The 23,226-nt window shown below is 38.3% G+C and overlaps 2 protein-coding genes across 3 annotated transcripts in view; both read right to left on the bottom strand.

Annotated features, from left to right (window-relative positions):
* LOC309627934 (uncharacterized protein) overlaps nucleotides 1-3,539 on the bottom strand; it is a 93,929-nt gene extending 90,390 nt beyond the window's left edge. For both annotated transcript variants that reach the window (XM_082390333.1, XM_082390334.1), the window contains exons 1-3: nucleotides 3,433-3,539; nucleotides 2,593-2,636; nucleotides 1,404-1,683 (exon numbers count right to left, since the gene is read on the bottom strand). In XM_082390333.1, coding sequence (XP_082246459.1) covers nucleotides 1,404-1,683; nucleotides 2,593-2,636; nucleotides 3,433-3,461 — 353 coding nt within the window. In that variant the 5' untranslated portion in view covers nucleotides 3,462-3,539. The remainder of the gene's footprint in view (nucleotides 1-1,403; nucleotides 1,684-2,592; nucleotides 2,637-3,432) is intronic.
* Nucleotides 298-23,226, bottom strand: part of ANKRD17 (ankyrin repeat domain 17) — a 250,560-nt gene continuing 227,631 nt past the window's right edge. The window contains exon 32 of the transcript XR_014243983.1: nucleotides 298-3,616. The gene's annotated coding sequence lies outside the window, so the exon portion shown is untranslated. The remainder of the gene's footprint in view (nucleotides 3,617-23,226) is intronic.

The following is a 23,226-nucleotide window of genomic DNA, read 5'->3' as shown; positions in this document are numbered from 1 at the left end:
GGAGTGCCCAAGTTAAAGGTAAGTTATCGCACAGTTTGGATGTGGAGGAAGCCACCACGTCTGAAGTGGTTTGGTGAACCTTGCCAGGCCAGGAACTTCATCGTGGGTAATGACAAGAGACCACATCAGATTATTTTTTTCTTGAGAGTACTAATTCCAGTCTTGGAAATTTGGAGATGCAAAGTAACTATATAGTTGAAGACTCTGTAGTCCCTTGAATCCTTGTAATAAAGTCTCATTACCTAGAATCACAACACACTAGCAATAGAGGAGTCCTAAATAATATATACAGGTTACTTCTGATCAATAAATTTTTAATGATTAATCAATTTAAACATAATCAACCCAGATATTATTATGTGGACAATATCGGGGCAGTGGAAAGAATATGGACTTTGGAATCAAAACTAAGTTTAAATCCAGATAACTTGACTTTAGCATTAATAGAATATCAGGTAATATTAGACAAGTTATAAAGACCCTCACTGAGCCTCAGTCTCCCTTCTTTAAAATGGTCATAATAATTCTTACTTCACAGATTCTAACAAGGAAAGGACCTAGTAAAGGGGTCTGTCACAGAGGTAGAACTCAAGAAATATTTTTTCCCTTCCCAATACTCCCACTTATTCCCCATTTTAACTTTTAGATGTATTTATGTCCCAAGATCCAACTAACTAACATTCCCACTGCCAAATTTAAAAAATAGCAGTTAAGTACAATTAAAGGGAGAATTCTGAAAGTAGGCAAAAATGTTGAGAGTTCAGAAAGGAAGGAAAGATTTTAAAATGGTAACATTATTTTTCAAATATTAATATTGGATTGTCTTTTTGTTCATTTTTAAAGGGATACTTAAAATCAGGTCACACTTTCCAAGTCTAACGAATGGAATTCAGAATGGGAAAATAGTCTCTGTTGTTCTATCCATTTCCATAAAAATCCAAGAAAATCAGAGAGAAATCAAAACATGACCAAAGAGTATGACATCTTAAAAACTTTTCCCCCCAACTATGTCAAACTTTTCGTAAGCTCACCTCTGGTTTCAGCTAAAACTTTCCTATTTTGTCTAAATGGGCCCATCTGATTCCTCCAACTGTAAATTCCCTCATGTTCTCAGAACAGGATCTTTTCTCCCTTGGGCCTTCACTTTCCATTTAAATACACTCTGCTACTTTTCTCCAAAATTCCTATCACATATATTAGCTTACATGCAAGGAAAGCAAGCAGAGTTTCAAAATGGGCCAGGGGTGGCATTCTTAAAAATAACTCTGAGGAACAACACTCACTTCTCCAATAAAAACACAAGCAGAATTCAGAATAGTTAACTGTGGGATTTGTACATTTATCTTTTCTTTGAGAAGGTAAAATAAACACGAAAAATTCCATAAAATCCAAACCAAAGTCACCTGCCATCACCACCACTCTGTCCTTTCCAATAAACACTTGTTGGCAGAGGCAGGAGGGAAATCGAAGTTTCTTGCCTCTTGAAGTGACAAGCACATTCTTTCCTCATTCGCCAAGCTGCTTTTCTCCCTCCGAAGCTCCAGCTGCTCTCAACACCCAGACATTGTTCCCTTCCCCGGCCGGCCTGTGGCTCTAACCCTCGGCCAAGACTGCTTCTCCCTGAAATCTCTCGGGGACTCCAGCAGCCAGGACTTGGAAGACGAGTCCAAGCTAGTTTGGTTTCTGGCGGGGAGAGAAAAAAAAGGAGAGAAAAGGGGCAAAGAGATGAATGGGAAATACTGTACGTCAGCACGAGAGCTCACAACAATTGTGTTTGGACAATGCCTGATCCGTTGGTGCTGCCAAGTGGTGGCTGATGAGTCTCAGAGTGGTTTCCAGACTTCGAGACTGTGGGATCATTTCCCCACTGTTGTTCACAGCCTGGGACCCCCCACGTTCTGCTGGGGAAAATAAAATATGCTCACAAGATAAGTATGTCTCTTATAACTACAATTTCTTTCAGCTATCATATAACTGAGAAAATCCATAGGACCACGGGGGTGGCAGGAGGGTGAATTTTTAAACCCATTCATTTATATAAATAAGCTCCACAAAAGACAATGTGAATTAATTATTCCTCAGAGATTATAAGGAGTAAATTGTTTATGTTTCTCCCAATTAACAATGTTCCTGCCTTGGCCATAAGTGTGATAGATGGAGGAGAAAAGGGATACAAAGACACATTTGTTCACTTCCAAACTGCAGGAAATCAACAATCAGAAGAAAAGGTAAACGCCTGCAATTATTTATTAATTCTGGTTTTAAAAACGTCAAAGCTGTCCTATAGCCAGACTATCCTGACTTGATAAGGAACCAAGAGTGAGTTTTTTAACTCCACACATAGCTGTTAATCACTGTCTGCAGTGCTTCTTGAAAGTACTACACATTAACTTGTCATTACATTTAGAGATGTTAGCCAAAGTCTAACCAGCTGAATTAGTTAGAATATAGATTTGGCAAAGTGTGAAAAAGACCTAAAAACAGAGGTCCCTGTACAAAACAATTGTAGTTTTACTTGTCATTCTCATAACAGTATGACTGCACATGGCCCAGAGGCAGGAATTCTGGTTCTTTCTATTTGTTATACCATACCAAGGACATTTCTGCCATCCACACGGTCCAAGGTGATCTTCATTCTAGCCAGTGGGAAGTGAAAAGGGGGGGAATAAAAGGGGAGAATCCACCACTTCCCTTTAAGAGCATGACTCAAAATTTTTACATATCATTTACACCTAATTCCCAGTAACCATAGCGTGGTTACATGGCTACTGTCTGAAAAAAGTGTTGTCTTTATTTTGGGCATCCATGTGCCAGCTAAATATCAAGAATTCTATTACTTTAGTACAGGAATTGGCAAACTACACCGTGAGCCAAATCTGGCCCACTGCCTGGTTTTAAGTGACATACAAGTTAAGAATGGCTTTTACATTTTTGAGTGGGTGAAAAAAGCCAAAAGAAAAATAACATTTCGTGATGTGAAAATTATGTGAAATTCAAATTTCAATGTCCATAAATAAACTTTTATTAGAACATAGCCACACTCATTCATTTAAATATTGTCTACAGCTGCTTTCATGCTACAAGGGCAGAGTTGAGTAATTGTGACAGAGACCACACGGCCTACAAGGCCTAAACTATTTACTATCTGGCCCTCTATAAAAAGGGTTTTCTGACCCTGCTTTGGAAGAAAGAAAAAAGCAGGTATTGCTGGATAAGTAGCTAAGTTGGCAACACCAACGTGGTGAAATTGGGAATACAGGAGGGTGCGTTTTAAAAGAGGCTGTAAATGAGTTTTATTTCTTTAAAAAACTTTAATATAATTGTATTGTTATCCTTTTATACATTAAACATTACTCTGAAACTTAGTGGTTTAAACAGTAAACATGTATTATTCAGTTTCTATTCAGGGTCAGGAATTCAGAAGCGGCTTACCTGGGTGGCTCTGGCTCAGAGCCCCTCATTAGGTTGTAGTTACGACGTTGGCAGATGCTGCAGTCTCACCTGAAGGCCTGACTGGGGCTGGAGGAGCCCTGCTGGATGGCTCACCCACATGTCTATCTGCAGGAGGCCTTGGTTTCTTGCCATGTGGCAGCTAACTTTCCCACAGTGAATCATCTGAGGGAGAGACAGAAAGAGAGAGAGAGAGAAAGAGAATTAGCAGTAAGTCACAGTGCCTTTTATAGCCAGTCTTCAAAGTTTCACACTGTCACTCCCATTATATTCTTTTCATTAGAAGAGATTCACTAAGTCCACTCCAGTCTATACTCAGTGGAAGGGGAATTAGTTTCCCTCCATCAAAGAGAGAAATGTCAAAGAATTTGTGATTATTTTAAAACTACCACAATAGTATTTGAGGGGGAAAAAAATCACCTGTCTTCAGCTAATGCTAGGGAGGTGAGTCTGCTGATTATAAAATAATTGAAGTTATTTGACCAGGAAAAAAGAATATTAAGTCTTACATTATAGATGGCAATATGATCTCTTGTCTACTCCAATCAATTGGTCGTAGTTACCTGGAGTACTATGTTTTGTTTTGTTTTTCCTGGAGTTCTATGTTGAGAAGGAATCTGATTGATAGCTATCAAGTCCACATATTTTCTATCACTGGATTTTTATAAATCTCAAAATTCCAAACAATGAAAATTTGGAGAAGCAGCAGTATGTGAGGCATGTTCAAATCTCCAGAAAGCTCATAAAGCCATGGCTCTTAGACAGCTTTTCCCAGGGTGTTTCTCTGGCGTACTGGTTTCTCATGAGATTTCCTCTCTTCATTAAGCCTTCCTTCCACCAACAAGTATTTATTGAGCACCTATGTGTTACACAGGTACTCTGGCCATAAGAGATAAAGTAGAGAACAAAGTAAATATCCCACTCTCACGGTAAAATAGGAATTTCTGTCTTCTATAAAAAGTCTTAATTTTTTTCCCCTTTTCCAAAAATCATATGTCTTATTTCTGATTATTATTTAACTGCATTAGACTTTCTAGGTCAATACTAAATAATAGTGGTAATTTTACATGTTTCTGGTCCCTGTATTATAGGGTTTCCCAGAGTATCTGTCACATATTTCCAATGGGTATTAATTGACGTAACTTGGAAGAAGGGTTTCATAATCACACAAAAGATTGGGAAATGCTGGATTAAACAAAGTTGAACAGATTTCTCTACTGTAGGCAACTTTAATGGACCTTGAACCACCAGGAAAAGAATGGTATAACACTCCGTATTTCCAAAAGTACTTGAGTTTAAAATCCTGTGTGTTTTGTTTTGTCTGGTTTGTGCAGAATGCTTATTCAGGTGGTCTGACAAATGTTGCTGGAGGGAATCCAAAGTCACTGTTTCCTTATCTCCCTTTCAGCCAATCAGTTCTCTTATGTTTGTCTAAAACCTTAGAGTTCACTGAAACACAAAAATGTCCATTATCACAGCCATATACAAATCCTAACTGGAAAGTAAATAAATAGTGGCTATTATTCTCATAGAGTAATTCTTTAATATCTGAGTATTTTAAAGCCCTACAAGTATTTTTAAACACATAATTTATAATTATAACTATATACAATGTTTGCTCATATATACATTTATGTAAAGATATGTGTGCAAATATGTGTGTGTATATATACACACAATTTGCCAAAACAACTTTCCAAATTGCCCGTAAATATATATTTATTAAGTGCACACAATGTGTCAGACATTTTGGCATTAAATACAGTGATAAGCAAGAGGAAATACTTTACAATTGTTAACTCATTAATGTCATTAATAGCTCAGAGGGTCTGAGAACAAAAATCCTTAAACACGTCATTATCATAATGGATATTTTATAAATAAAAATATAGGTTACAAAAAGAGACTATATCAAGGGCTTTGCATCATTTAGGATTTGTGTGCACTGGATGTAACAGAAACCTGATGACAGTGGCTTAACCAAACAGCCTCACATAATTTTCCTCACATAAAACGAAGTACAGAGAAGAGTGGTCCAGGGGTTCCATGGTGTCATCGGTGCCCCAGGATCCTACTTCTTTTTCACTCCCCCATTCTCATTATGTAGCTTAATTCCTCATCCTTGCTGTGAGATGGTCTCAGGTTGGCCATTACCTTCACCCTCACTACCTGCTTTCCAGGCAAGAATGAGAAGGAAGAAAGAACAAAGGGGCAGAACATAGCAGGTTTTGTTAATTATTTCATCAGCTGAAAACGTCATGTAGTCACCCCTAACTGCAAGCAAGTCTGGGAAAGTATTTTATCTGGACCCATGGACGCACTGAGCGAAATTCGGTTTCTGTTAAACACAAAAAAGAAATGAATGAATATTTGGTAGTCTACTTGCCCTGTCTTTTCCAGACTCACCTAGTTTTGTCAGTCAGAGAGGGCTGAAGCTAATAATAATAATGTTTTAAAATAGATACACTTGTTTCTTTCTACATCATCTCCTATTTATCATACTTTTAGCCTCCAAACACCTTTACACTAGCAATTTACTTTTGTCATAAACACAAACTTTCATGGAATGCCTACTACTTCCCTTGAATAGCAATGAAATAAATGTGTAAAAAATTTTCATTAAATGTTTGAAATTTTCAGCTTCACTATGTTAAGAAATGGTGGCTTGCTTCTACTTTTATTTGAACTGTTTCTGCCAGCAAAAATAATTGTTCACATTAGCAGAAGCAGAACATTTGCCAGCATGCAAAAGCACTGTATAGAACAGCAGCATACCGTAACACATATTTTCTTACTCTCACAAATCTACTTTAAAACCTTAATTTTTTTTATAGCTATGGCCTCAGGACTCCAGAATTTTCTTTTTTTTTTTTTCAACTTTGTAGCATATAAAAGTACATGTGTGAGCTTACAGTGCCAAGAAAAGTTTTCTTAAAGTTATTCCATTTCTACTTGGAATTCTGGCTTCATTTCGCACAGACTATGCGAATGTCTTCTTATACAGAAGACAGAAATACATTATTATAGTCACTAATCTCTCTATTGATGTCTTAAATTCCTCGTTGACTCTCCTTGACACCCAAAGAGCACTTTCCATTCCTTTATTCCTTTTTAATCTTTTTCTATTTTTTAGAATACTAATTCCATGTTACCAACTTTCTAATATTTATCTTCTACAAACGGCTGGTGGAATAGATACTGGGTAACTCTCATTTTTAATAAATCTATAGGTCCATTGAACCCAAGAGGGTTCCTAGAAACCAGATTCCTCCAGATGTAATGAACTGAAGTACCACCTATGAAAAATCTATTTTAAGTTACCCATAAAACTGCATAGCTCCCAATATCCAGCCATGGAGAAATGGTTTTTTATACATAATATGATGAACTAGTATGTTGCCATGTAAAATGATAATAATAAAGACTATGTGGGACTTCCCTGGTGGCGCAGTGGTTAAGAATCTGCCTGCCAACACAGGGGACACGGGTTTGAGCCCTGGTCCGGGAGGATACCACATGCCGCAGAGCAACTAAGCCCATGTGCCACAACTACTGAGCCTGTGCTCTAGAGCCTGTGAGCCACAACTACTGAGCCCACACGCCTGGGGCCCATGCTCCGCAAAAAGAGAAGCCTCCGCAATGAGAATCCCACGCACCGCAACGAAGAGTAGCCCCCGCTCACCGCAACTAGAGAAAGCCCACTCCCAGCAATGAAGACCCAACGCAGCCAAAAATAAATAAATAAAGTTATTAAAAAAAGTAAAATTAAAAATAAAAAAGACTATGTAACAACATGGGAAAATGTTTATGATTTAATATTAAGCAGACTGCAACCTGAGGAAAATGGGAACATTAGAGAAAAATTAGGAGGTAATATGCAGTAATGAGAATAATTGTGGAAAAGGGTCTATAAGTATATTTTTCTTTGGTTCCTTAATTTTTTCTGTACTGTCTGATTATTCTTCAATGTGCATGTGTTATTTTCACAATTATAAAAAGGGGAGTAAAGATAATTTTTAGTGAGAATCTGGTGTCCTAGCACTTTCCTCTTCTGTACTTTTCCCTGTCTTTTGGTTCCTCCTTGAGACGCTCAGCAACCTCCTCTGTCTCCCAAATGGCTCCCTTGGCCACTTCCCTGAACAAGGGAGCCCCCACCGGCCCACCCCTCATCACAGGCCTTTCCCACCTTCAAAAGCTCAGCAGCCTGTCTGAGTCCCATTTCCACTGGCCCTATTTACTGGTTGGGTGCTTTTTAACTGTCCATTTCCACTTGAACACTTTAATAACCTACGTGAGATTCAGTTCCCCAGCTGTAAAGGATGATCATATCTCTTAGGATCACTGTTCAGATTAAAGAAAGTGACAGATATAAATCACTCAAATCGTGGTGCCTGTCACAGAGTTGCCCCCATTACACAATACCAATGGCAGTATTCATAACAACACTAATAGTATTCCTCCCAAATGCATATATATGCATTTAAAGAAAGTTTTGGTCAAAAGAGCTTTCAAGCAAAAGGACAGACCCATGAAAAAGTTATTTGAACCAGAGCCAATGGTAAAGAGTGTTAAGTTTGGAAAGAGAGATTCGAAGATATGAAGGGATTGTACTCAATCCTCCAACTACTTAATGGCAGAACAGAGACAAGAACCCCAATCTCTAGGGTTGCTGGGAGAGTGTGGTGCTCTCCACATTGGAACACCTCCATCAGTGCTCAGTGCTTGGATGACTTAATAGTCCAGCTGTCTGCTTAGAAGAAATCCCTTCTTTCTTTTTCCTCACTGATATTTATCTCTGTCAGACAATCCCATGGCTCCATGGACCTCGGACCACCCACAAGAACAACTTCCTTTTTGCCTTTGGCTGGTAGCACATATGAATTGCTAATCCTTTCTTAAATCTCTAGGTGAACTTCTAATTCTCATGAGACACATATTTCCTCCAAAGAACTCCTAAAGGGCCATCCCCTCTGTAGGGCTCTTTCCTGACTGTTGCTCACAAACAGTTCAATGTGAAAAATTACAACCACTCCTAACTTCATACTCTTAGTTGCCTCTGTCTATCCTTTGGCCTTAATTTTAAGGTAAGATTACCATCGGGTTTTTTCCAACTTTTTGTAGCAAGATTAGGAGGGAAAGGGTGAGTTTTATTGGACACTGAGAGGAAGGTTCCTATAACACCCACATAAAGAGGTAATGTAGGAAAGCCAAAGCAAGCAGAGGGATTTAAAACCAGCTGGAATACAGCCAGGAAAGAAGTTAACACCCCCTAGGCTTTCCATGAACTTTTCTACCATGAATCCTAAGCCAAAGGATCTTTCATGATCAGAAATTATTTGGAAACCTGGTTTCAAACTCACTGGAGAGATGATACAAGAAATGCCTAACAGGGAAGGTTTTACTTAGATTAATTGATTAATGACCACATAACAACTCAAGCTTACTTTGTGCATGTAAAGGTATGAGTAATACCCAAAACCACAAACTCAGGAGCAATAAAAGACCTTAGGTTGAAAGCTCTACATTCAAAATTATCCTGATTTTGCTCTAAGCAACTAGGGGGATGAAAATAATGAAATCAACAGGAAAACTCATAAATCTGTGACTCTGGAAGGAGAGGGTCACCACTCTACTGAGAAGACAGGTACTTTGCCTGGGTCCAGTAGGAATTGCTTTCTATGATGTGCTGGGAAGTGAATCCAGAGTAGAAATGTCCTTTTCAACTTGTGTCTGGACTCACCTACCTCACCTCCTGCTGGCTCACCCACACATTACCACTACCTTTACCCATGGTGAGCTCCATATGCCAAGCCACCTTGGAAGAGAATTATGCTTCTGATGGACCTTCCCAGCCTCCAAACAGTTCTCCAACCAAAGATGAATACCCAGGGACTCAGCTGGATTCCCAAATTTTATTGACTTAGAGCCTGAAAAAAACAAAACAACCCAGAGAACATACAGAATTATCAAGGTTCTTGGTCAATTATCTGGCTACGAGTTAGCAATTTCTTTCCTCTAGAATTCTAACTTTCTCCTTGTTATGGGTTGAATTGTCACCCCCCTCCCCCCACAAACTCACGTTGAAGTTCTAACTCCCAATATGTTAGTATGTGACCTTATTTGGAAATAGGGTTGTTGCAGGTGCAGTTAGTTAGGTTAAGATGAGGTCATGCTGGAACAGGGCAGGCCTCTATTCCAACATGACTGGTGCCCTTATAAAAAGGGGAAACTGAGACACAGAGACTGACAGAGGGAAGATGAGGTAAACACACACAAGGAATAGCCATCTGATAACAGATTGGAGTGATGCATCTGCAAGTCAAGGAATACCAAGGCTTTCTGGCAAACAACAGAAGCTAGAAGAGGCTAAGGATTCTCCACTATAGATTTAAGAGAGAATACGGCCCTGCTGACACCTTGGTACCAGACTTCTAGCCTCTAGAACTGTAAGACAATCAATTTCTGTTGTTTTAAGCTACCCAGTTCGTAGTACTTTGTTATAGCAGACCCAGGAAACTAATACAGGGTTCTGTAACCAAAATTTGTTTAATGCTCTATCAACTGATCAGTTAAACAAAGAATTGGAAAGTAGCTCACTTTGAAAAACATTTGTTACCCACTTTAGAGTCATCCACTGTCTCAATTTTCGGGAGGGATTCCAACAAAGACTCACCAAAACTTCTCAAATAACTATTAACTTTACCTTTTACTCTTACTTAGAGCCTCCTTGTTTACAGCACTAAAGTTAGATAAAACTAGGGCAAAACTGAAATACTGAAAGGAACATTTTACCTGGAGAAAGCTGAGTAGACAGAGAATGGTTTTCCTGGTCATTTTGAGGGAGAGTCCCCCATTTTCAGAATGGGAAGGTGACGAGGAAACTAAGGCTCAGATGAAGCAAGGCCCTTATTTACTGTTAAACAACTAGTGATGAACAGAGCCTGTCTCCCCCACCCCCCGTCCCCCAAAAAACTAGGGCAAAACCAACCCTAAATACTAGAAATTAAATGGTTTAGTTTCCCCTTCCCCACTGGCTATGTTAAGGTATAATTTTTTAAAGACTAATATCATGACTCACACAAATATAAAGTTAACACACGTCAAAAATTTTATTAAACTGATTAATGAGGGCACCAATAATATGTAAAAAAAATACTGCTTCAAAAGAGAATTCAAATAGACACTAAGATGGATTTGCTAATAGATGCATACAGTGGAATCAATTATATCTTCACTGGCCAAAAGTTCTTTGCATTTGAACAGGAATCACCATCAGTTTTCTAGAACTAAGTGTTGTAAAAAGGCAATGTGTTGTTCAAAGGCAATGATTCCTGTTCTGAGTAAGAAATCCACAAATTTATGACCTAATTTCTGCCCTTTGGAAGCTTGGACACCAAGGATATGGGTGCCAGAAATAAGGAGCACTGGAAATGAAGTTCAAAGACCCTTTAGCTTGTACATGAAGCAGGAGAAAACTGTAAGTATAGGATGGTAGGGACAGAGGACAGGGAACATAAGGATAAGAGTAAAGGGCCAGGTGAGGCTTTCTTGATTGTGTGCATTTGAGAGGGAAGTGATGAAGACAGAGACAGAAATGGAGAGGCGGAGGAAAGAGGAGGGCAATTAATTACTCAGTATCTTTCTATTCTCAGGCTTAACGGTCAACAAACAGCAATTCTACATTGCTTCCCATGTGAGTACCTGGCACATAGTCAGAATTTAGCACAGAAGATACAGACAGACACAGATATATAAAGACACATGGGGATAGACAGGGAAGAAGTATAAGATCTTAAGGGAAAATATAGCTACTCCAAAAACACTTTTTCAAATTTGTGGGTGAACCCTGTTTCATGGACTGATAATTGTCAAACCTGGATACTTAGAAAGCAAGGTCAAAAGTTACCAGACAAAGAGCTAACTATGTCTTTTCCTCTTTCTCTTTTTTTTAATAAATGTATTTTTTAAATTTATTTATTTATTTATTTATTTTTGGCTGCATTGGGTCTTCGTTGCTGCAAGCCACCTTTCTCTAGTTGCGGTGAGCGAGGGCTACTCTTCGTTGAGGTGTGTGGGTTTCTCATCACGGTGGCTTCTCTTGTTGCAGAGCACGGGCTCCAGGCGTGCGGGCTTCAGTAGTTGCAGCACGCAGGCTTAGTAGTTGTGGCTCATGGGCTTAGTTGCTCCTCCACATGTGGGATCTTCCTGGACCAGGGCTCGAACCCGTGTCCCCTGCATTGGCAGGTGGATTCTTAACCACTGCGTCACCAGGGAAGTCCCCTCTCTTTTTATTTTATTTGTACTTATACATAAATAATGCTGCACCAAATAGATCTGTGTACGTAAGTGTTTCCATATATTAGATAACTTTCTTATAAACAATTCCTGAAATTAGAATAACTATGACAAACTGTATGAAATACAAGGAACTTTTAAACATATTGAACCAACTAAATTTCCCTACAACAGTGCAGGAAGTCCTATTATCTCCTTTACATGAATGAGACTCAGTTTAAGGTTTTGGCTAAGTGAAAAACAACGCTAGGATGTGACCTGATTCAATAAAGAATCATGTCCTTTCCCCCGAACTGCATGGTACTAGCTTCTTAGTTCACTCTGTCTCCATTTTGGAGGCCCTGGAAGTGATAAATGCGTGTGGTGGGGGTACTTTAGCCTGGAAAATACCAAGGCAGTTTTGTTGATGTTGTTGACCTTTTTGTATGAATATTTTTCTATTAGATTTATAAGATTTAACTTTCACAATGATGTCTTTAACTCTCGAGCTAGCTCGAGATGCTAACCGGAAGTTATAATTTGAATGGTTCCATATCTTTGATTAATTAAGATTAAGAAACAAGTATCTTACAATAAATTCTCTCTGTTGGTAGACATTATTACTCAAAATACAGTTGGAGAAAATTGCTTTAAATCAATATTAAGTTGCATGCATTTTAATGGAAAATAAAGGCTTTAACTTAGGATTGAAAAGCAAAGTATAGCATCTGTCAGGAGATTTTTTTTCTTTTTAAGTGGGGACAAGGGGAACTCTTCTGGAGCCCTGAAGTCATCTGAGTGAGGCTGACTCAAGCTTCTCAGCTTGTCAAAACTATTAAGATTTATGGAAGCTGCTTTTATTCCACAAGGACTTCTGTTTAATAGGTTGTGGGTGAACCCATTACACATGAATACCATGGCCTCATGATTCTTGTTTCCTTGTGAAAGTGTGTTTCCTGCACTGAATCATCCTGTAATTTGCTCCACAGGGTTTCCATCTGTTTAGATCAAGTGTGAAAAAGAATTGCCTGAATCACATACTTAATTTGGTGCAATGAAAACGCATATGGCAATGTAGCAAAGACATGCCACAGACTTTACATTCAGGTATACAGGGGAGAAATGCAGCTTCGTCTTATTTTGAAACTGATCTAATCTCCCATGCCATTTAAAGGCATCTGCATCTCTTCCTGTTTAACTATTTCTACCAGGTTAACTCTCTTTTGGGTAAGTTTTCTGCTTTTTTAGAATATTTCATCTTCCCCTCTCTCCTCTCCAATGTCTGAAAGTATAAGGGAAATCATGTGATTTTAACCACCAGAGGAAAGTGGGCTTATGTTCCTCACCTGTAGGTCTTCATGTCTTTTCTTGGTACCTGGGTTTGTGATGTAGCTGGATATGGTTTGGCCCCTGGGCATTTTATGATGAGTCTACTGAAATGTGGCTGGTCACTCCTAGCCCTACGGAGCAGACACCCACTGGGGAAGTCAGTGGACACAGCCATTGGTTTGTTCTTAGCAAGTCCCCACATGTTGCTGCCTCTTTGTCCTGAGCCCAGTCTCCAGTCCTTTCATTGCCTTCATATCTTCTGCACTGTGGAACCAGGCACAGTACCTCTGGTTCATTTCTCTAGACGCCATTCTCCACTTGTGTTTCTTTCCTTCTCTCACCACGTTAGATGTGGCTCAAGCCAAAAGCAAAGCTTTGCATAAAGACCTGTACAAATAAACCAGACACTTTGTGATTCCCTCATACCTATCCAGATGGCTTTATGGGCATCCCTCAAGACTCAGACCCAAAGGGGAGGATAACAAGTTTACTAGCATCTGACCAACTTGCCCTACTTTCTCCTCTCTTCAAATATTTCATACGTTCATGAGCTCTAACACACATTATTTCATATTTTAACATTACTTATATGTACCTTCATAGATATGTGCAAGAAATTCTCTGGGACAAATACCCAAGAATATGCTAGGCCACAGGGTGTAACAACAATGAACATGCCACTTCACAGACCCACAAGAGAACATAGTATTTATCACTACATATCCTGACCAACACTTTGCATGCGCATTTCTAATGTTTGTATTCTGATAGCTTTGACATGGTGCCTCAGTGTTTCTTTAATTTAATTTCTCTGATTACAGCATTTGAGGACTCTCTTTATGAACTTGTTAGCCATTCAGACTTCCCTCTCTACATTGCCTTTACATATTGTCAACCCATTTTTTCCCTGGGTTTCTTGTCTTTTTTTTGTTGATGTTGTTGACCTTTTTGTATGAATATTTTTCTATTAGATTTATAAGATTTAACTTTCACAATGATGTCTTTAACTCATGCAGAATTGCCTCTGTATACAGTGTAAAGTAGGGATCCAAATTTCCCTGCGAGTGAAAATTTTTGCAATGCCACTAAAATGATCTGTTCTTTCATTTTCTAATATGTCACTTTATCTGTCAGCTGTGTAAGTCTCCCATATATACAGTTTAATTTCTGAGTCTTTATTCTATTCCACTGATCTATTTGTCTGTTCCATAACCAATTATGTGTTTTTTAAACCACATAATTGTCAAATGTCTTAATATCTCATATAATAAACTTTGTCTTTTCTCTTCTTTTTCAGTTGTGGCTTACCTATTCATGGATTTTCATTTTCCCAAACAAATTTTAGAAGAGTTTTTCAAGTTCTTCAGAAAATATAGATGGAATTTTGACTGGAATTGTATTGCATTTATAGATTCATTTGAGGAAAACTGACATCTTTACTACATTAAATTGGCCTATTTATTTATTCAAAACTTTTCTTATGTCTTTAACAGAGTTTTAAATATTTCTCCACAAAGATATTGGCTTTCCTTTTTAGGTTTGTTCCTAGAAATTTATTCATTTTGATTGATATTATACATAGCGTATTATTTCAATTATATTTTCTAGTTGATAGTTGCTGATACAGGAAAATATTATTGACTTTTACAAGTTGGTCTTGTCCCCAAAACTTTCCTAAGTTCTCTTTATAGTGCTAATAGTCTTCTGTTAACTCTGTTGGAATTTCTATGCATATGATCATTTCACCATCAAACTAACACTACATAACACTAACATTTAGCACTATGTTGATTGGCACATAGTAGGCATAGAGGAATATTCTCCCTTTTCCCTCAGCCCATACACTCAAAATCATTCATAATTGATAGTGAGAAATTTTTTAATTAAAATAAAAAAGAGCTAGTTGCCACAATGTGAAAAATTGTCTGCAATTCTTTTTCTGTTGCTTGGCTTAAGTTTTCTTTTATTTTTTTTTGTTTTCAGATTTTGAACTATTTGAATTTATTTCATTGCTATAACTTTAGTGGTTACCCTTATAATTTGCACATGCATAATTTGACTTAAAATCTAAAACAATTTATCTCTTCCTCCTGAATAATAAAAGGTTTTCAGAATTTTTCATTCCAATCATATTCTTTCTATTTTACACATTATTATTGGCTGGTATTTTATTTCCACTTGTGTTTTACCTTCGAAGTAGTCAGCATTACTTTTATTATTTTACAGTTAGTGATTATTTAGATATTCTTATATTTACCAATTTCTTTTTGTCAGATCGCTTCTTGCTTCTCATTCCTTCCTTCTACTTTTAATGTTTTAATTCCTTTAAAGTGCGTCCTTATCTTATCTATTACAGAATGAAATTCAAACTCTGTGGCTTAGCACTAAGATCCTCTATTGTCTGCTCTTCCCTGTCTCTCATTTCTTTTGCTTCTCCCAGGACAGGATGTCAATGCCACTGTTTGTAGATGACCACACCCCATGTTACCCATTTTCTTTATTTTTGAAACTGCTACCTGGACAAATGCTCAGTACTGTGAACTACACTAGTAATTGCAGTAGGTGAACTACACTCCATTTAGGCAAGGATTTTGTTTTGTTCATTGCTGTATTTCTAGTGCTTGGAACAGAACCTGGCATGTAGTAACTATGTGTTGAATAAATGATTAAAGGATTGAATCAATAAACGTAAATACAGGGGAAAAAATAAAGTGTGTCCTTGAGTAATTTTTTCAATGAGAATGAATAACTAGTAAATTCTTTCAAGATTATTAAATGTCTTCATTTTACCTTTGCTCTTAAATCATAGTTTAGTTGGGTATACTAGATTGTCAACTGTTTTCTTGAAAAATATTTTCCTTTTTTCTTTTGTCCTCGATTGTTGCCACTGTGAAGTCTGTTGCAAATCTAACCTGATTATCTACCTTTGTAGATAATGCTTTTTCCTCCCTGTTAGTGTTTCAGGTTTTCTTTTATGTTCTGTCTTTAGTGTTATGCAGTTTAATTATGATGTGTTCAAGTGTAGATTTAGTTATTTATTTACTTAGTCTTCCTTGGATCTAAGTTAACCACAAAATTCAAGGTTGAGCTGATTATTAACCTGCTCTACAGAAGTCCAATTAAAACACTGACATATGAAGAGGTAGCCTAATGAACGTACTATCAAGTCGTTCCTGTCTGGAATATTGTCTATTTAGACCTCATTAGCTTTCCACACTGCAAAATTATGTGAATTAAGTTACATGCTGGTTACATGCTTTTGGATGTTATCAAGGTTCAACACTATCCATATATATAATGTTTTTGTATTGTCTATAAATCATAGTTGAAAACAATATATATAAAACTAAGAGGTTAACAGTTCCAAACTTCTCTACCTCAACCCTCAGATATTAATCATTCTCTCCTTCCATCCTGGCTCTGAGAAACAGAAGAATCTTTCCCTTTCCAAGGTTCACCCACCTTTTCTTCCACTATCTCTGACACTTGGCTCAGTAATTATACCTTCACTCCAAGCTCATTTAAGTCTTTTCCATTCCACCCACTCATTTTTTTGCAGGTAAAGAAATTTCAAGTTTCACATTTTCTAAAAAATAAAAACTTTCACTTATTCTTTCTTGTCTCTCCAGCGAATAACCTCTATTTACCACCCTCACAGCCAAACTTCAAAAAGGAGGGAGAGCTCTCTTATACCCCCCCACCCCCACTTACCCATACACACCAATTTCATCCTGGCTCTGCCGCAATTAAGCTTCTTCTAGCACCACTCACTGAAACCTCTCCAGGCAAAACTACTAATAACTTCCTGACCTCTAAAGCCAAAGGAGTTTTTTTGTAACCAATCCTCTTTGGATGCTCTAAGGCTTTGGACATCTTTGCCTGATTTGTCATTATTGACTCTAGGATTATCACTCTCTCAGAATTCTTCTCTGGCTTTTCAGATTGCTCCTCCTTGGATTACTTTTCATACTGTACCACTATTCCTCTACTCCCCTTTAAATGGAGGAGAACTATGGAGTATTCCTGGTCCTCTTCTCATACCCATTTCCATGTCTTCAGCTAGTACTTATAAAGTGAAGACTCTGAAATATCTCTCTCTAACCCTTGCCTCCATCTTGAGCACAGACCTAATTTCCAGTAGCATGTTTGACATCTTCAGCTGACTGCCTGATAGCACCTCAAACTCACTGTGTCCAAGTCCCTTTCTTTTTCTTTCAAACTTTCTCTTTCTCGTATATTCCCTATTTTGATAAGTATCACTGTCATTCACTGTTCAAATTTAAAACAGAGTAATACTCTAGTCTGGTGCTATCCAGAACGTTCTGTGATGATGGAAATACCCTGTGTCTATGCTGTCCAATATGGTAATACTAACCACTTGTAGCTACAGAGCATTTGAAATGTGGCTAGTATGACTGAGGAAATGAATTTTTACTGCATTTAATGTTGATTAATTTAAATAGCCATGTGTGGCTGTCCTAGTGAAAAGCACAGCTCTAGCCCTTCCTCTCACCTAAATTACTCTTGCCATCAGGACACATAGATTCTATCCCTTAAATTTATCTTGAAAAGATCCTTCTCAAAGCAATCCCTCTTTTCTATCTCTACTGCTACCATTTGAAAACACCAACCTGATTATGTCTTTTCCCTGTCCCAAATGTCTTCACTAACCTCACATTTTATATTTTATATAAGATAATATCTGAACTTCTAGTTGTAGCCTATAAAGACTTCCATAATCTGGTCCCCCAGCCACTCTCATCCACACCACTCTCCCAGCACCCTCTATGACAAGCATACTCAGCGCTTTGCTCTTTCCCTACATGCCCAGGAATACTTCCAAGCTTGTTTACACTCTGTACTTCTACGTAGTTTATACTCTCTCTCTCTCTCTCTCTCTCAGTTCCATGGATTTTTACCTAAACTAAAGGGACCAGATCAAATGCCACCTCCTTCTTATATTTGTTTGTATATCTGTTTCTTTTTCCTCCAGAGTAAGGACAATGTTCTATGGAACATTTTCACTCTCATATGTGAATGAGTGAGTGAATGAATGAATGAATAATAAAATTTCAAACAATTCCTTCTATAATTAAAGGCCAAAAATGTATCACCTGAAAAACTTGAGTGCTTCCTTTTTTCAGATAGCTGAAATTATAAACCTATAGTTTTTTCTTATCTCTATAAGTCATCTATTCTCATATGTATGAAAACAGAGCTTTCTTTATCTTTCCTAACTGAATTTAGGCAAATAACATCACATCTCTAGATTTATCACTTATTATCCCTATAACACAATCCCTCTAAGTCCCAACTTTCCCATCTGAAAAATGGGGATAATTGTGTGGAAGCAGGAAATGGTGGAAAAGGGAAAGAAAGAGAGAGAGAGAGAGGGAAGAAGGAAGGAAGGAAGGAAGAGAGAGAGAGAGGTGGGGAGGGAGGGAAGAAGGAAGCATGCAGTAAATCCTCAGGTGGAGGTACTGATACTTTTCCAGGCCTCCCCAGGTGATCACGGGAATACACAGACGCCAATGATACTACTGATTTAGAGTGAAGTTTCACCAGATCTAAGAAGCATCCCACTTTTTAATTCCCTCTGTGAAGAAAGGTGAGTTGTAGGTCAATTCCCAGATAACCCTGGGTGTTCGATCAGAACTTGGGTCTGAGACATACCTGAAAACCAATTCCCCAATCTATGCCTGACTACACTTTTACATGGATGGTTCTAATTCTGAATTTGGTCTGCAGACCCTAAATATAAATTCATTTCTCTACAATAGTAGTCTATAACTGATAGGATTTTCATGAGGATTCAATGAGATCTTAATGTGCTAATCCTTTCAAAGTGTTTAGCACAGCGCCTCACCCACAATAAGGGCTCAAACGTAATAGTTATGATTATTATTTATGGGATTCAATAATTTTGCATGTTCTGAAACTGCAATAATTTTGAGTGCCAAATCATAAATTTCTTCTGCTCAAGTGCTGGGAAGTCAGACTGGCAAGGAACTAGTAGCTAAAATATGTATATGCGCAGCACGTATCAAGGTTGTATTTTTGTTCGTGTGATTATTTGATTCATATCTGTCTCCCTCACTAGACTGTATTCTCCAATTACAATTGAGCCTTGTCAATTTTTGGTTGTCCTTGGATCCCCAACACTTAACAAAGTGCCTGGCACATGGGAAGCACTTGATAAATATTTGCTGAAATAAATTGTTCACTTATTTGAAAATATTCCAGATACCATGCTAAAAACTTGGGAGACAAAATGTCTCAGAAAAAGTCTTCTGCCATCAATGAACTCTAGTCAACAAGTCCCTAAATCAAACCGATGATTATAATGGAGCAAAGTACGTGTTATGAGAATTGTTCACATGGAGTGCTGTGGGAAAATATAAGAGGGGCATCTAACCAGTCAGGAGATGGGGAGTTAGGAAAAGGTTTCAAGAGGATGTGACAGTTGAGATAATCTCATAATAGTCAAGAAAAAGACAAAGAGCAGTCCAAGGAGAGCAAGAAGCATAGAAATGAGAAAGAGGAAAGGCAAGTTTTTCTGTTTAACTGGAGAAGGATCTGCAAGAAAAGAGTGGCAAGAAACAAGATGGAGAAGTAGGGAGAAATGAGAACATGTGTTGTGAACCATGTTAAGGATTTTGAATTTAATTATGAAGGCAATCTGGAGACACTGGAAGGTTTGAAACAGAGAGAGATGGTAACTTGAAAAATGAGTGGACTGGGCTAGGTCTCTAAAGTGTCTTCTAGTTGTAGAAATCTGTGATTCAGAAACTTTGAATGCTAAATTTAATACTCAAATACAGTAACTGTATGTATTAGAATAGACTAAACTTCTGTAACAAGCAGACTCAAAATGTACGGACAGCAGAGGTTCATTACATGCTCAGATGGCAGCTGAGGGCAGGTGCTTTGATTACCTTGTGGAGGAAAGACAGGATCTGCTCTTAACAGTCATTCTAGGCTAACAAAACTCTGCCATATTCAATGCATGGCTTCCAAGCTCACTCTGGTCTTCACATCACCATTTCATCCTTTGTGAATGGGTTATGGCATGAGAAGCACCCTATAGGAGGCTTTATGAATCAGGTCTGGAACTGGCACAGATCACTTCCATGCAGTAGGACTCACTGGCTAGAACCAAATCACATGGCCACTCTAACTGCAAAGAAGGCTGGCAATTGTAGTCTAGCTGTTTGCTAAGGCAGTCTTCACCACACTATTCTAGCTTAGAATTTGGGGTACATTTGTGTTCCCTTTCCCCTAGATGGTTTTATTTTCTATTTTAATCATCTTAGAGTTTGTGTATTTCATTATAAGACAGCTCAAATTCATTTAAAAAATGCATAGTGAAATTTATAAATAAAGCAAAAATCATATAGCTGGTGAATGTCAACAAGACTGTATGGTATTTTACAGTTCATAAAGGCCTTTCACACTCTTTAGTTTGCTTGTTTAAAGCAACCCTTTGATACAAGCAGGAAACGTTACCACCATTGTTTAAAATATAAGCATGACTCAGAGAGATAAATGACTAACCTGAGGTTGTCCAATTTCACTCATTCTAACAGTTATTTATATGTAGGAAATATTTAATAGTCCTTGAAATCCATCTAAAAATGTAAAAGTATTTTTTTCAAATATTTTTAAGAACTATCAAAAATAAAGGACATATTCATCCAGAGCTCATGTTGAGGTCTATTTTGAAACACTTAGATTCACATAAATCAGCAAAGCTCACCTCAACCACATATACAGAAAGGACATAGAAACATAACCACTCATAACAATACTGCAAACAGACTCCATCTGTGAGCTAGCTATCTTCATGCTATAGAAAAAAAGAGTTTGCAAAAGAGACAGAGAGAGAAGGCACTTGAAGCATAGATTCTGGCACTTACTTTGTTAAAGGTTTTAGATGGTGTGTATTAGTTTCCTAGGGCTGCCATAACAAAGTACCACAAAATGAATGGCTAAAAAACCATAAATTTATTGTCCCGCAGTTCTGGAGGCTAGAAGTTTGAGATCAAGGTGTCAGCAGGACCACACTCCTTCCAAAGGTGTTAGAGAAGGATCTGTTCCAGGCCTCTCTCCCAACTTCTGCTAGTTCTTTGGCTTTTAGTAGCATAACTCCAATTTTCACAGAACTGTGAGACCATAAATTTCTCATTTGCTCACCTTTGGCTTGGATTTAGTCAATGAGACAAAGGCTTACACATTAAGGAATTAACAACCTACAAGAAAATGAAGAGAGCTTTCCTAAGCCCAAGAAGGAGTTGGAAAATGAGGCAACAGAAAGAAGCCAACAAAAAATTCCAAATGCTCAGGCCATGTAAGGTTTGCCCTTCAGAACATTTTACCAGTATTTGGCCTGCTGTCCCCCACCTAAGCCTCCTCTGGAAAGTGAACAATGTGTCAACCTCCCACATCTATGTAAGTTTCCCACTTGTCTCCCCTGAGCAATATTCTTCCCATGAAGTCATGTACAGCTCCTATCGTTATTCCAAATGACTTTTCAATCCTTCTGACACCTAGCTTTTATGTATTTAAAGGATGGGCCCATGAAAACGAAACCAAACAAAAGATATAGTACAAAGACCTCAGCTGTTCTACAGAAAAACACTTTTGCAGTTCTTCTTTCCTTTTCCCAGTCCAACCCAACTTTCCCACCCAACCTTTTCTAATACCACCTCCCCCCCCAAAAAAAAGGAGAATAGACAGTAAAACATCTTCACTATTCACCAGTGGACTGGGAAGGTATTCTTCCTTTAAAGCTCATGCCCAGTACCTGGCACACTGAACACTCTGTTGTTTCATTTTTCTGACTGCCTTAATCACACTTGCCAGGCTAACCTCTGTGGACTGCAAGACTTAACAATTAGAGAAGATGGGGGTTGAAGAACAAGGAGGAGGAGGAGGAAGAGGAAGAGGAGAAGGAGTTGAGAAAGGGGGAAGGAGGGGGAGAAGAAGAAACAAAAAACCAAAAAGAAACAAAAATCTTTTTCAAAGAAGAACACCATCTTCAGAGAAAACATCTGATAGGACTTGCACCTTAAACTTCCACCCACCTACTCACCACTCCAGGATTCTTTTCCCCAAATTTAACCTGTGATGGAATCACCTCTAGTCCAGACTGAGGCAAGTTTGGCAGCTTCAAGGGTTGAATGGTGAAAATTTAGTAACAATCTGTTTTTCTCTGCAAATTGCTAAGGCAACGGTGTTCCTTAGCCAATTCAAAAATCAAGTGATGCCCAAATAAACTACAGCACATTCTTGTCTAGGCCTTTTACCCAGCAGCCACAGCGAGGTGCAGCCAGAGGCTGCTGGTCTTGCCTGAGTCTCCTGCTGAAACAGTCCTATCATGAGATTGGCATTCTGGGGTGTTTTCTTCTAGAAAGGGATGGGAGTTGGGGCAAAAAATTGTATGGTTATAGGGTAAAAGGAAGAGGAGGAAGACAAGAAGAAAGTAACTGTTTGTACAAGGTGGTGCTACCATGAAGGTGGTCATAACAGAGGTCAAATTGGGCATCAGTTTTACAGGATTATCATACCCAGATGAGAACAGGCTGAATTCATTATTAACCTGCAAAGAAGATCTTCCCTGTGATCTTTATTTCAATTCTCTTCCTACTCCCTCCCTTTGGTTGAATGGTACCATGAATAAATTGTATTAACCCCAAACCAGGGTATAATTAGCCTCTCTCTCAGCTTCCACAGTCTATCACAAGTCTTGTCAATGAGAGCTCCTAGATAGGTATCTTTCAGACACACCTGTTTTTCTGCACAGCCACTGCCACTAGTATAGCTCAAGTCATCACCATCTTCTTTGCCTGGATTAATGGCAATGGATTCTTATCTCTCCCTCTCCCCCCACACATACTCTTCTCTTTCCAATTTATCCTGTAATCAGGATGATCTTTCTTAAATGCAAACACAAACATGTCACTCTACCGCTTAAAACTCTTCATGGCTCCCTGCTTTTATACTAAAGTTCGAATTTTCATCATGACTTTCAAGACCCTGCCTCCATGGCTTCTGCCCTACTCTCTAGCTTCTCCTCTTTTTCCTCCAAGTGCTCTATGCTCCATCCATACCAAACTCCTTGAGGTTCCTCTAATGCACCCTGTTTCTCCCCTGTGCCCCTCCTTGCCTCCCACC

The sequence above is a fragment of the Balaenoptera borealis genome (genome assembly GCF_965194805.1).
Source record: "Balaenoptera borealis genome assembly, chromosome: 4".
NCBI lineage: Eukaryota > Metazoa > Chordata > Mammalia > Artiodactyla > Balaenopteridae > Balaenoptera > Balaenoptera borealis.
This window is presented reverse-complemented; position numbering and strand designations above follow the sequence as displayed.